We start from the raw sequence: 15467 nt of genomic DNA, 5'->3' as shown, positions 1-15467 counted from the left end.
ATTGAAGGCTCAGTGTCTGTTATTCTAAAAGTGTATTAGTTCGGGTTTAAGCACTTGGGCTTCAGGCCAATTATTTTACATTAAGAAGGTTTGTGGTCTGCACTCTTGTGGGAAGAGAGGTTAGATTCTGCCCTTCTGAGCTGGGAGTTTCTGGTTAAAGGCTTATTGTGTCTGCTTATTTGAACTGTTTCTTTCTGAAATTGGTACGCCTTGTTTGCTGTAGCATAGACTAAATTCATACCTGCTGAATCTAGCTTTGTTTGTATAACTTGAGCACTAATCCAGACCATCTTTTTTTGGAGAAGGTTCCCCTGCATCCTAGTGGCAGGAGTGTGGAGTTAGAACTTGTCTGATCGAAGACTGCTGGAATGGGGCTCAGTTTTTAGCTTTTTATTGGTTAATTTGTTTAAATCAGTTTGCTCATTTGCTACTGTTATATTAAAAAAATACACTTTATGCATCGTCGCTTAGCTAGGGTTAAACTATTCCTGGTGCCATGAAGTCTGCTCTTCAAAATTTCCCTTAGAACTAGCTAGTTTTTTTGTTTTAGCACTCAAATCTGTTTCTTTGAGCTCAACACTTATTCAGAACTCATTGTAAGCACTAAATAAGCTACAAATTACTACAGCACTCAACTTTCCTCACTTGTGCAGAGGAAAACAGTTTTTAGTACTTAATAAATAAGCACCTATCCAGGCATGTCTAAGGGTCAGCTCCAGGTGTTTTCTCCTGTCTGCCTGATGAATCTGGGCATCTTGGGGCAATGCAGCAATTGTCTTATGTACACAGACAACCCTCTCCTCCTACCACCCAACACTACAACCTGTGAAAGATGCACTTATATAGCCAAGCTGGAAGCAAAGCTCTCTTCACCCAAAACTGGACTAGACAGTCAAGAGGAGAAGGTAAACACTTGCACCACACCACACTCATCACATAGTCCCTCAAAAATTACACCACCAAAGCACACACATAGCACAACAAAATACACACCTACATTCACGGAGGCTCTCAATAAAAATCTGCTCAAGCAACAGAGACCTCCAAAGCAGAAATGCATGCAACCTCCACCCCCAACACAACCCAAATAACACATAGCCCACAAACTCAGTGTGCCACTCAACCACAGCCTATAAGGCATAACAACATACACAGCACTCTAGTCATAGGTGACTCTATAGTCAGGCACACTGGTGTTCCACTCACCAGACTAAACAAGGAGAAAGTTACTGTCAGCTGCCTGTCAGGTGCCAGGATCCGCCACATAATGCATGCACTCAGGTCACTCCACAACAAGTACAAATATGACTCTGTCATTGTCCATGTTGGTGTGAATGACCTGAAATGTACCTCCCTGGACTACATGAAAAGAGACATGGAGGAGCTCTCTGATCTTGTAGCCCAGGCAGGTATGACCCTAGCCCTGAGTAGCATCCTGCCATCATCCGGAATGATACCACAGTATAAGGACAAAATGATTGACTTCAACAATTAGCTAAGCTTCTGGTGTCATTCTAAGGGGATCCAGTATCTGTCTGCCTGGGATGATATGATCGACAGAACACAATGCTTTGCCAGAGATGGCCTGCACCTGCCGCCCTTGGGATTCCGGATACTGGCTAAGGCTCTTGCCACCCCTATAGTGCCTTTTTTAGGTAAGGTTCAAATGACAAATTCACCACCATAACAGGTACAAGCAAGCAACATCTGTGGGTAATGCTACTCAATGCTAGAAGTCTAAACCTCAAAATGCATTCACTCGAGGCACTCCTTAAAATGGAGAACATCGACATCTGTGCAGTGACAGAGACCTGGTTCAAGGCTCCAAGGAGCACCCCTGCATTACCAGGCTATAATTCATACCACACCTTTAGGCCACCTAACCTGGACTGAAGCACTAAAGGTGGAGGCGTGTCCATATTCATTAAGGAGGTTGCTCAGCATAATGCATCTGAGATTATCCAAGTGCAACTAACTTTGGGCAAGACTGGAATCCAAATTGTAACTTGCTACAGATCCCCCACCATGTCCCAGGATTCCCACTCCTCATTTCCTGATACACTGGAAAGTATTAGGGTACAACTTAACACCCTAATAATGGGAAAACTACTCATGTACCAACTCTTTTGCTCAACATTTTCTGGAATTCATAAATTCCAATGCCTTGGATCAACTTATCCACACCCCCACCAGGGGCAGCAATATTCTAGACCTAGTCATTACCAACATGGGCGATAGGTGTTCCACACCAGAGGTCAATTCCTCTTTGGTCAGATCTGACCACAAGCTAATCAGCCTAGACATCCACATCCCGCCCCCACCGCCCATTAGGGAAACCACCGTAAAAAATTTCTCCAAAGCCAACTTCACGCTTCTTAAGACAGAAGTGGCAAACTTCACGACACCATGTGGACAGACAATAGAGGAATGACTGCTGAATCCTACACAAATGCACTTTATAAGCACTTACATGAGTGCATGGATTGTGCTATCCTTCAAAAAAAGGAAGCCAATCTGGTGGTCCCCTGCCATAAACAAACTCTACAACAGAAGAAAGAAACTGTTGCAAAAAAGAGTAAAATCCCATGACTGGAAGAACTCCCTGGATAGCCTCAGTAAGAATCTGAGATCCCTCATAAAATCCTCCAAAGCTAGTTATGAAAACAAAATCCTACTGATTCTAAAGACAACCACAAAGCATTCTATAGCTATGCCAAGAATCTCAATGGCAACACTCAAATCTGCTCTGAGTTACAGCACAATGGCACTAAATATACAGAACCAACTGATATTGCCAACATCCTGGCAGATAGGTTCAGTGATAACTTTACCCCCCTCACCCCCTAAAGGGCCCATCTCTATACCAGAAGAATGCAAAGTTCCTGTAATCATGGCTGCACAGGTAAAAACCACACTCTCCAAAGCCAAGAATACAGCATAGATGGGACCCAACAACATCCTGGGCTGCATTCTACATGAACTACAGAATGAATTGGCACCGCACCTAAATACCATGTTCAATCATAGCCTCACCTCAGGCTTTGTGCCCACTGAATTGTGCACAGCGATGGTTATCCCACTCCACAAAGGGGGAGCCACCATGGACCCCAGGAACTACCGCCCCATTAGCCTAACAAGCCTGGTCTGGAAGGCCATGAAACGTATCATCATGGAACTTATAAACAAAGACATTGGTAATCCCCAAACTTTGGACCCCACCCAGTTCAGGTTTGTAAAAGGCAGATCATGTCTCCTAAACCTGATTGACTTCTTTGAAGCAGTCACCAAAGCCATAGATGAGGGTAAGGTGGTTCACACAGCCTATCTAGATCTCACCAAGGCTTTTGACACCCCCCCCACACTCTGCAATTGTAGATAAACTCACTAAACTAGGTATAAATCCCTATGTCACAAGATGGGTTGCCATCTGGCTCACTGACAGAACCCACACTGTGAAAGCAGCAGACTCCAAATCCAACTTCAGACCAGTGACAAGTGGAGTACCACAGGGTTCAGTCCTGGGTACTCTCCCATTTGGTATCTATGTTTCTGAAGTACAGACTAACACAGAAGGTCTTTGGCTAACGAAGTCTGCAGATGACTGCAAACTAGGAGCCATAATTGAAACTCCTAATGATGTGGACATCCTACAAAAGGGCCTCACTGAGACAGATGCCTGGTGTCAAAGCCATGACCTCAAGCTCAATGCCAAAAAGTGCATTGTCATCCTCTTTGGTAAAAACTGTACCCATGAGCTACCACATAGGTGGTAGTCTACTTAACACTGAAAGTGTGATAAGAGACCTTGGGACACAGGTGGACAGTAGTCTCTCCTTTGATAATCACATTGCCACAGTAGTCAGAAAATCTTTCTATGTGGCACACCTCATCACAAAAGGTTTCTTATCCAGGAAAAAACAGGTCATTGTTCCCCTCTACTCGTCACTCATTAGACCTATTATAGAGTACAACGTCACTTTTGGTATGTACCTTATAAGACATCTACAACAACTGGAAAAGCCGCAGAAGTACCTTACAAAGAAGATTACCAGTCTCAAACAGATGCACTATGCAGACTGTTTCAAAAAACTCCAGCTTTACTTCATCACATATCGCCTACTCAGAGGCGATCTCTGCCCAACATACAAAGCTATGTCAAACCCATGGCTGTTGGACATGCTCCACTTAAAGAAATCCCAATCCCTCCGAGCTACATGCTCTAGGGGCCTAAACCTTGTCACCACAATAAACAGAACATGCTGGAGGGATAGATTCCTGTCACAAAGACTTCCCATACTCTGGAACAAACTACCTATCTATATCAAACAAAGCTCCTCATTAGCACTCTTCAAGAGAAATCTTGATGATTGGATGGAAAATAGGAAATTCACCCCAGGGATCACCTCTGTGGCTCTGCTCAACAGGGGCACAGGAAAATAATTTTCTTGGGTGGCGAAAGCCAGGGTACCTTTTTGGCTAGGCTTGTATAGGTCCTAGGGCTGATATCCTAGTACCTACCTACCTAAGAACCTATAAACCTATATGCATACGTTATGATTTGCTGAGTAGTAGTGCACGAATGAGCAAGAAAATCAGATGCCTTGTAACCATGACACAGTTCACTAAGAAGTCACATGACACATTAACTTACTTGTGGACCAGAGACACCAGGTTCTCCTTTGTCCCCTTTTTGTCCAGGTAAACCCATGCGCCCATTCTCGCCTTTCTGCCCAGCACTGCCATCTCTTCCTGGTGGCCCTCTGGGTCCAAGAACCCCGGGATCTCCTGGTTTACCTCGTGGACCCTAAATATGAAATAGTTGGTTAGTGCAACATTATGAGTTAATAAACCAGTTTTACTTTTGGCAGTTTTCAAGCTACCTCTACACATTACAGTACTAGTCACTCACATTTCTGACACAATCTCTTGATTAGACATCTCATTAAAATGTATTGCAATACAGTCACCATAAATAAAAATAATGATCTGTCACAATGCTATAATCTACAGTTAGCAGTTAGTTTACCTAGAAAGGTAGTCTCACTTTTATATACCCATACCGATTATCACAAACTAACCTGAACCCATTTTCAGATTTGTGTTTAACTATTGCACTGTTAAAGGAATTTCATGAACCAGCGGTCACCTTTTCCAAGACAAAGCTTTACTTAATATCCCCTTTGAAATGTGTCTACAGGAATTTGTCATTCCATGGGAGTTTTCCTTTTCTAACATCTTTTAACTTCTCTATCTCTCAGCTTACATTTCAAACAATTAGTATACTAAAATGGCAACAAAGTAAGTCAAGAAATTAATTAAACTACATATCTAATAACCAAGTATTCCCATTCCATATTTCATTCATCCCTTTTTTCTTCTCAGAATAACTTGACAGAATCTTTCCTCATAATTAAAGCTTTGCATCCCTTTAATGAATACAGTTTCCTTCCTTTGCATACCATCTACAAATCTAACCTCTTGTTTTCCTTATGGTGTCCAAACCTACATATGGTACTCAGTACGAGGCCTTAGTGAAGCTCTGTACTAGTGTAGCTATAATATTCTGTTCTCTAAAAATGAATCCCTTCAGTGTACAGCCTCAAATCTTGTTTACCTTGCTGCAGCCATTTTGCATTGTGCAATCCATTGAAATATATTTCTAGTGACCTAGCACTGTAACACAGACTCAGTCTCTCTTTTTTTAAAAAAAATCTTGTCATTGCTACACAATAGGCAGTTGTATTAGCCTGCCTACTCCAGTTTCCTTTGCATGACCAGAAAAGATGATCACTTTGGGGACATAAACAGAGACCTTCATTTATTTATTTTATTTTTATTTTGCATTTGTTTACCGGGAAAGTCCGACTGGAACGAGGTGCAGTTACAGTGGAGGCCCGGGGAGAAAAGCTCCACATCAAACAATATGTACAGTGGTAAATATACAATCAAAAAGATATATCATACAATACTTTGTTCCAAGCAAGCTTAATTTACACATAGAAGACCCTGGATGCCAGTATTTGGGAGAAAAAAAAACTCACATTGACTGATGCAATCAAAACACAGACTCCTTTGCTGCCCATGTGACACAGGATATGGTGCAGAATAATAAAAATCCAGCTGAGGAAGGCAAAGCTGAGCTTTAGAAGAACCAATGTTCTTCTTGGGAGACATTTTACACTTTAAATCACTAGCCAGATGCCCTTGGTGAGTAACATTCAGTTTGTCTGTATTTCTTATGTGACAGGATGCCTGCAGGAATAAATGCAACATACACAATCACTCCTTTTCAATATGATATCTGCTGTGAGACCATAAATGCTGTTAAGCTATCCAGATGGAAGTGATATCATTCAAGATTGAGAAAACATTCCATACAGCTTCCTACATATTTCTTCCTGTCGCTTAGTTTTAAAGTTACCCTTGCCAGCTTCCATGCATCAGTAAAGGGGATGATATAGCACTGTCCACCCAGCTGGGGCCTGATGGCAGATTCTAAGGGCTTCAGTCAAGGCACTTGAAGTAGATATCATCCTTTAGAGTAGACTTAAACTAATGTCCCATCTATCTGAGTTGGTAGTTACTCTGACGGATGTTAAGATCTGACAGTGCATCGTATAAACACAGAGGAGGTTCCCCAGTGTCCTGACTGATTACCCATTGGCACTTATAAATACTACACTGGGTTTCCCCAGAAAGGCCTAACTCAGCTAAGAAAGACACAGAGAGAGAGAGAAAGGTTGGTAGCTAGCTAGCTACATAGATCGACACTTTTGACTTGCTGTGTCCTAGGCTTACAGAATGTAGTAAATGACCTGCAGAAAGTCTAACTATGTAGACAAGACAGAAATTGCCAGGTGGGGACAGAGGAATACAGAGAGATATCAATGCACTGATGTTGAACCAGACACTGTGCTGACACAGACTGCTGCATTAAACATCTGGGATGGGAAGCCCTTCACAAGTAATAGACGTATCACTTTCTATAAATGTCAGCAATCCCCTCCTTTTATGTATCATCTTTGAGCTGAAAGCATTTCCTAATCTCACATAACTACAGCAATCAGCAGTTACAAAACTGTTGTCTTTATGCATTGTTTTTTTTTGTTACTTCTAAGCTTTACAACCCAATTTAAGCATTTGCCCTGTACATCCCCACTCCCCAAGTTTAATACAATAATTGTGGAGATATTACCTTTTCACCATCCAATCCAGGCAGACCAGGTAGCCCAATTTCACCCTAAAACAAACAAAAGAAATAGCATGAAATAATTAGAAGGTTAGCATGCTTTTCTTGTGTGAAGTGTTCTGCACCGAACTACTGTGAACTTGTATGTCACTACAGTTGACACACTGTGGTTACATTTACAGTTTTACTAGGGTGGTATACATTACAGCATATACCAAGCACATCAGAAGTTGTAAAGTCAAAACCAGTCTAAAACAAACCAGCGAAAAATGTCCAAAAGCATCCAAGACGAAAGTAGGAACTACCAGCAGCAAAAGAAAAACTGTTTATTCGATAAACCAGATGACAATTAGAAAAAAATCCACATTAACGCTCTTAACAGCAAATTGCGTTTTCGTCTTTATCAAATGTGACTTCATCAGATAATAGTCCAATTAATTAACTGAGTCATTAAATAGTAAAAGATTTTCAAAAAATACCCTATCAGTTAAAAAGCATCAATAGGTGACCAATCACAATGCTGCCACTCATAAATATTAAAATGAATGAATGTAATCAAATTTTATAATACTGATTGTAAATCAATATATTTTATATTATTAAATTGCTAAAATAATTTCTAGTGTTTAAAACTAATGTGTCTTCTTTATTGTTAACTATATTTAATAAAGTAGGGTACCTGATAGGGTATTTTTTGAAAATCTTTTACTATTTAATGACTCAGTTAATTAATTGGACTATTATCTGATGAAGTCACATTTGATAAAGACGAAAACGCAATTTGCTGTTAAGAGCGTTAATGTGGATTTTTTTCTAATTGTCATCTGGTTTATCGAATAAACAGTTTTTCTTTTGCTGCTGGTAGTTCCTACTTTCGTCTTGGATGCTTTTGGACATCAGAAGTTGTCTTTGAAACATCAGGTCCACTGTTCTTTGTTTCAGAGCAGTATCTCAGATTTATGAATGTACTGTGGCACGTATCATACATCTTTTTCCACAGATAAAGAACCAGTGCATGTGCTGAAAATAACATATCTTAATGCGTGAACAGTTATATTTTGGATAATTTTTGTGCTCTATTTCTCTGCTATGTTATTTACTTCAGAAACATTTCTTTTCATGGGTGGCATGAAATACTGATGTATGTGCATGACTTGCACAGAATCAGTGTATAGACTTGTGGAGACTGTGGGAATTGAACTCCATTCAACAGGATACAGATCATTTGCAGCCCTACATGCTTATAAGTGATGCTGGCAGCAAGTATTAAATCTCATTGCTATTCGTGATATTCATAGCATATTTAGATTTTCATCCTTTAGTTCCAGGTTTACATAGGTCTGTCATGAATATTTTGGTTCTCTTTAACAATGAGAAATCTTGTGATAGTTTAGCTTGTATTTTTCTTCTCCCTGGAGTCAGGAATTTATAAGCCCAGATAATATTTTTATAATCCACAGGATGGAACCTTGTACTTACTGTGCATTGTTTCTATGCTAAACATTCCAGTTTTTAAACTGGCTACAAGAAGGCAGTCAGTCACAAAGCATTATGCATTTTGGATGGTTATGGTGAGCATACTGAACGTTTGTGCAAAAATCACATTTATACGTTTTCTTAATTTTATTTTGTATCTATTGAACAGGTAACCCACCAAACACAAGTACCTTTTCAGGGGGTGATCATGGTGTACTGTCTGTTAAACTGACTATATCAGGGTCACACACTTTAAGTATATATTGATAAATTCAAATACAGGTTTACAGGACAAATCTTATTAACAGATCATAACCTTAACTCTCTCTGCAATGAACCACCAAATTGTAAGACTGAAGAAACATCCACATTCTCTGACTTTTAAGTAGCATTCCAGACACCACATGTATTAAGCACAGACTCTCACTAACACAGAATACTAAAGATCATACCTTCTTGCCAGGCAATCCTGGAGGCCCTGGAGGTCCCTTAAAACAATAAAACAGAGAACATTTTTTGCATATTTACAAAATGTATAAATTGTTAAAAGATTAAATTGTATTTGATATGATAAAAATATAAACAAGTTGTTGGAAAATATATGAGCAAAAATGCTACAGTAGAGTCTACGATACTCTTGACTAACGTTTGCTGTCTCAGCCTAGAATCTTAAATGTAGAACCTCCAATAAGAAATGTATACATTTGGAGTGCATTTCTCCAAATGGCTGCCAACCATCAGCCCTCCCACTACCTGACTGGTTAGTTCATATCCACATGCAATAAATAGTCACAAGATGCAGTTATCCAGGTAGCTATTAGCACTTTCACTTGGCCCTGGTATTGTTGAAGCATTTAACTACAAATCATAATTGTTAACAATAATATCCTCGCAATATATGCCCTTCACATATTTGCGGAGATACCAATGAAACCATTTCAAACACCACGTAAATCAAACTTTTATCTTGAACTCTGTTATTCTCATTTATTCTTCACTTCCATAAAATTCTCAATGCCAGCCATCTGCTAAAAACTTGACTGTTCAATTTATTTGATTTCCATTTCTGACAACATCAGCACCTGCTACAGATTTTGCACTAGTAAGCACTTGCATGCCATATTAGAAAAGCATATCCAATACTGCTGGAAAAGCTAATGCCTTCAGTTTGTCTTTCGTACTCTGTAATACTGTCTGCAAGTTATAATCTCAGCTGCAAAGTAGCAGTTCAGAAAATATGGCCAGTAAATGCTGGGACCTTTGACTGTGCAGTGCTTTTCTATCTGTTAGAACTGTTGCAGCACTTATCTTTCATGCAGAAATACAGATTGTGCCACAGTTATCCTTGGGTTACCAAAACTTCCTCTCTGCCATTGATAAGTGTAAATTATATGTCTTTTCAGTCCCTAATGTCCACTTTTTTAAATTCCATCCACAGCACTATTTTGTTTTGAACAAAGTTCTGGCATTCTAAACCCTCTTTTCCTTTTGGTATCCTGTTCATTATTTACTTATTTATTTTTATTTAGCTTCGGTCTCCAAAAACATCTGCTATATGTGCCCCATATGCCCTACATCTCAAACACTTTAATATGCACTTTACCAGCTGTGTGCTGCAATAGCACCATATGCCCTACATCTCAAACACTTTAGCATGCACTTTACCAGCTGCATGGGGCAATGGCAACAACGTATCCTGTTGCTGTTTCACCAAATGTCTATTGTCAGCTTCACCTAATCCTATCTGATGAACATAACCATTCAACTAGCCACTAACAACTTTAAATCGTACACAGTTCTCATATGGGCAGCAGCAACGTTTTCAGAAGCAAGCACCTTCACCATTTTACTTTGTACACCATTTGCACGCCAAAACCCGACATATGACTGACTTTGATTTCATTTCTGATCTTACCTCATATTTTACCAGACCGACAGCAATCACGTTTTACAGTTTCTTTCCACATCTTTCACACCAGAAAAAAATATCAAATTGCTTTTCTTACTGCTTGCACAAATCATTTATTTTGTAATACAGCAGTGAGTGAGAACCATCTGCTAAGCAGAGCTCATGTATTCCAAGAGTCTGAACACTTATTTTAATTTAATGCACTTACTAACATTTACGTTTAGGAGAACTAATCTACAAAATAACAAGACAGAATGCTCATTTTTAAAATGTTCTCTCTCACAAATCTGGCGATAATTTCCATAAGTAATGTGCAAACTTGATACAGACTGCCACATATACTTCCCTGTAAACCTGTATAACTATTCTTATACATGCTGACCCTTTCTATCTCATTTGCCTTAAAGGCATAGGTTCATAGGTTCATAGGTTGGTACTAAGCTATCAGCCCTAGGGCCTATACAAGCCTAGCCATAACAATTCCCTGGCTATTTCTTCCCACACTATTTACTTCCCTGGACCCCTGTCTAGCAGGGCGATTGACGTGATCCCCGGGGTAAATTTCCTTTCTCCCTTCTTTCTAAATATAATGCATAACTTTTGATATCTTGTAAAATCTGATGATCTTTCATAATAATTAATGGATTTCTTCAAACACTGTATGCCATGACCCAGAATTTGTGATTTGTGCCATAAAACATCAAGGAGCATAAAATGGTATAAATGTTGACACTGAATCCTGGAACTTTTTTCAAATTCATAAAACTTAACTAACTGATGTCATGAAGACCCCTGTTTTAACAATGAAAATAAGTCCTCTACGTAAGATAAAACTTAACTTATTATCCTAACATGATATTCACTGATATTTATTACCTTCTTTGCAGAGAAATCTAATACAAGACTGAAGAGAAAAGTGGAAAAAGGATAGACAGACAAATAGATATGCTTTCATATGAAGAGGGACTGGCATTTGGTATTTAATGTTATGATCAAGAATGCTGAAGTTATGCAAACAACATTTCAGATATTTCCATCTTATCTTACAAAAATCTTTTCTGACATCTTACAATAACAGACCAAATCATTTTCTTCATGCAGCACATTTCTTACCCTGGCAGCACTATTTTACTACATCTTATGAGTTAAATTAAATAAAATGAAGACTACTTACTCTCAAGGCGAGTGTTCGGATTTCCTGTGGAAGATTGAAGGAAAAAAGTAATTAAAGCTCTTACTTGATTTTTTTTATACCACTGACTAAATAGCACCTAATCTTATCTCTAGATCTCTGCAACCCCCCAGATTATAGGGGGGTAAACTGAGCATGCCATTTCTATCCATACAACACTAATATGATGTTACAGTCGTGTGTACTACTGTCATCAATTCATTCTTCCTACTTATCTTCATGTGCATTATACAAAAAAAAAATCTGTAGAGCAAATAACTCAGTTAAAGTAATCTCTGTCTTACATTATCATATCATTGCAATTTATATCCAGTTTATTGGGAGGGGTCTTACCGCTGCTGGAGTAAGTATATTACATGCATCTGTACTTGTTACTGCAGTTAAAAAGCATATATTAAAAGTCAGACTGACATACAGGTTAACTAGCAATACAAGGCTTCCTTTTGTTTGTACAGTACAACACAAGTGCTTATGCATCAAGAAAAGTGAGAAGTAATCATTCATTTTTACATGATCAAGGACTGTTTTTTAACTACTTTAATGCATATGTGGAAAATTTGGTAAGATAATGTAGCATGATTGAATGTGCCTGGCTATAGGAAGACCAAATGAAAAAAACTACTCTGGAAACTGCTTTTTTGATAATAGCTAATAACATCCTTTGCTATTAATGTAGTTGCTATTGAAGAAACACTTGTAATGTAGATCCGAGAAGCACATGCGCACGCCCACGAGTGCACGTGTGTATATACACACACACACACACACACACACACACACACACACACACACACACACACACACACACACACACACACACACTCATTCAAAAAAAATTTCCGATAGATACTGAGGGAGATCCAATCAGTTGGTATAGTGCAGGGCATTCACATGCAGTTTCAATGACCCAAGGTTAGCTAGCATCCTAGAAGATGGTGGGCTGGCCTAGCAACCCAGAAGCTGATGGGCTGGCCAGAGTGTAGGGAGTGCTGCTGACACTTTGGTCTGTTGCCCTCTCCCAGAAGGATGGGAAGAGAGAGAGAGAAATTGTTTCAGGATTAGTCTGTGTCAGAGATTAAGGACATGTAACAGGTACAACAGCCCATCACTTTTAATGCCTAGCTTTGGAAAAAAGGTTGAGGGACTACTACTGGCATAAAATAATTAGTGGTTCTCTGGTTTACCATGTGTTTGTGGAACTTTGTGAAAGGTTGCTTGCACATCAAGGCCTGCAAAGTGGTCATTCTCTAGAGTGAGGTAGTAGCTACTAGAAGTGCTGTCTCTCAAGATAATTATTTGAGAACATTACAGGCTAGCAGATCAAAGAGATCCAAGTTCAGTTTTTCTAAGGCAAAACTGAAATCCTAAGGCAGTGGAAGAGCACTTCTTGGTGGATGGATATGCCAGACCTCTTTTAGGAGCTAATTTATTAACATATGGTTTGATTGGGGTGGCTCATGAAGAAGATTTGCTGAGATCACTGAAACATGTCCCTTAACTGAGAAATAGGAAATTTGTATTGGAAAAAGATCTGATGGAGAAGAAAGTACAATGCACAGCCCTTTGGAGCAGAAGTATTGATGGTTCTTATGGCAGCAAATGGAGAACCTTTTCCATTTTGTTAGATATGACTACCTTGTGCTAGGTTTTTCTTGTGTATTTCATGATGTTAAGCACACATGGAGAAAACAGATGTTTAATAGTAACGAATGTGAGGTCATCCATACTATAAATCACAGATCCTGTAGGTTTGGCTACTAGCAATCCTGAGAGTAAATCGATGGGACTCTATAAAGATTTCTTCTGCAGTTGTATTTCAAGGACAAATCAGTGCTGTTTTAGACAGAAAAGGGACAGCAGAATTTCTCTGGGTCTTGCCTGCATTACCTCCTGCGGTATTCTGGGTAGTAAAGGTGATGTGGCTATGCATACAGGAAGTGATTGTTCCATAGAAGTGAGAAGGCATCCACTGTCTGTTTTTCTTCTTGGAAAACTTGTGCAGAGCTTTGGGAGTTGGTAATTTTCTGTGTAAGTGAAGAAGTCTGTCTCAGGCACTCCATAGGTTTCATTCGGCATTTTAAAGATGGCTTTGTTTAAATGTTACTCATGGCTGTGGGTTAGCAATCTGCTGAAGGTATCTGTTGTTTTGTTTGGATTTGAGGGTGCAGATGATGCCATGACACTTATCTGTGACTGCAGGGATAACTTCCAGGCTTGAATAGGAAGTCTGCAGATTGGATATGAGTGGATTCCTCCTGCTTCTTCTGCACCACTTGACAGTGGTGGTGTCTGTGCTCAAGAGCAAGATTCCTGGTTTCTAAATTGCTTTAAGGATTTCATAGAAGAATCCCTGTTGGCTTCTGTCTGACAATATGTTACAAACGCTGTTGGGTAGGGGTCCACAGATCCTCCACCATGAGGATGAAATAGGTTGCATACATGTGTCTCCAAGCCTTGTCCAATGTGTATATTTGTTGAGGTTCTGTTTGTTTATGTATGTGGGTTTGGCTGAAATGTCATCCTCATGTTGTCATAGTTTGAGTAGCCAACCAAGCTAATTTCTCTGAAAGCATGACGTGACATGCACTCCCCTCTCTTGGGAGTATGTATGTTGCAGCCATTGATCCTTTAGGTATCACTGGATCTTTCTCATATGGAGTCTTCCCAGCAGCATCATCATGATGATAAATGCCTTCAATTGTAGGGATCTGACAAGCTCCCTTGTTGTCATGGCCATCCTCTGAAATTGTTGCAGGGAAAACCCCCTAAAACATCACTTTTTTGGGAGGTAGGAAGGCTCTCATTAGGCCTGTGCCCAGAGTAGCTTCCTGAAAGGCCTTGCATGTGCTGAGTGTCACCTGGACTTTGGGAGATTCAGACAGAACCCTCATTTTGGAGACATTTGAAGATAAACAAGAGATTTTCCTGCAGTTCCTCCTTGGACTGAGCCTGCAAAAGACAGTCATCCGTGTAAGGACAGACATGGAAACTCTTCCCTAGGATGCAACTACTAGAAAAAACATTTTGTGAAAACTCTACCTACAGTCTTTTATAAGATGAGGCCTGAAAAAACTTTAAGCACTGTTGGTGACTCCCTGCTGGTGAGGAAAATAATCTCTTTTTTTCTCTGTGAGTTGCTTAAACTGATAGAGCTGCTTTCTGTTCTACCAGTTCCATTTTGTTTTCTGTTATGAGAAATCTGCTTGGCCTGGTGTTTTTGTTTTATGTGGCAGATAGACACTTAAATTACCCAAGCTGAACATTTCACATGCTTTTTTTTCCATTGGTTAATTTGTTTCTTCAGTGATACTTACACACAATACATCTGAGGTCTTGTCTTTTCTGATAAGACTCAAGGCCTGCAAAAAAACTACAAGCACTGTTGGTGACTCCTTGCTGGTTATTTTTCTCACCCACCCTCCCATTCCTTGATCTGCTTTTTAAACTTGGTTATTTTTAATCTTCCCACCCTTACTGTAAATTAGGCTTTATAAACTCCTCCCTTTTTACACTGCTGTTGATATCTTGATTTAGTTATTTGCCTTTCCTTGTGGTTATTTTGAAAAAAGTGCATTTTGCCTCTCATTGCCTGTTTCTACTGATTTACTTCCTCTGAATTCATTATCTAGGTATCTGTTTGGTAAGGTAGTGTATTTTAAACTCTAGCAAGCTCCTTTTTGTGTTTTTACATCAAAAGGACA

At 39.5% G+C, this 15467-nt stretch overlaps 1 protein-coding gene across 1 annotated transcript in view; it reads right to left on the bottom strand.

Annotated features, from left to right (window-relative positions):
- LOC122788738 (collagen alpha-1(XIII) chain-like) overlaps positions 1 to 15467 on the bottom strand; it is a 239364-nt gene that overhangs the window by 115120 nt on the left and 108777 nt on the right. Inside the window, exons 8-11 of the mRNA XM_044055631.1 lie at positions 11749 to 11772; positions 9118 to 9153; positions 7196 to 7240; positions 4652 to 4804 (exon numbers count right to left, since the gene is read on the bottom strand). Coding sequence (XP_043911566.1) covers positions 4652 to 4804; positions 7196 to 7240; positions 9118 to 9153; positions 11749 to 11772 — 258 coding nt within the window. The remainder of the gene's footprint in view (positions 1 to 4651; positions 4805 to 7195; positions 7241 to 9117; positions 9154 to 11748; positions 11773 to 15467) is intronic.

This window comes from Protopterus annectens, chromosome 14.part0 (genome assembly GCF_019279795.1).
Source record: "Protopterus annectens isolate FY-2018-M chromosome 14.part0, PAN1.0, whole genome shotgun sequence".
In the NCBI taxonomy this organism is placed as follows: domain Eukaryota; kingdom Metazoa; phylum Chordata; order Ceratodontiformes; family Protopteridae; genus Protopterus; species Protopterus annectens.
This window is presented reverse-complemented; position numbering and strand designations above follow the sequence as displayed.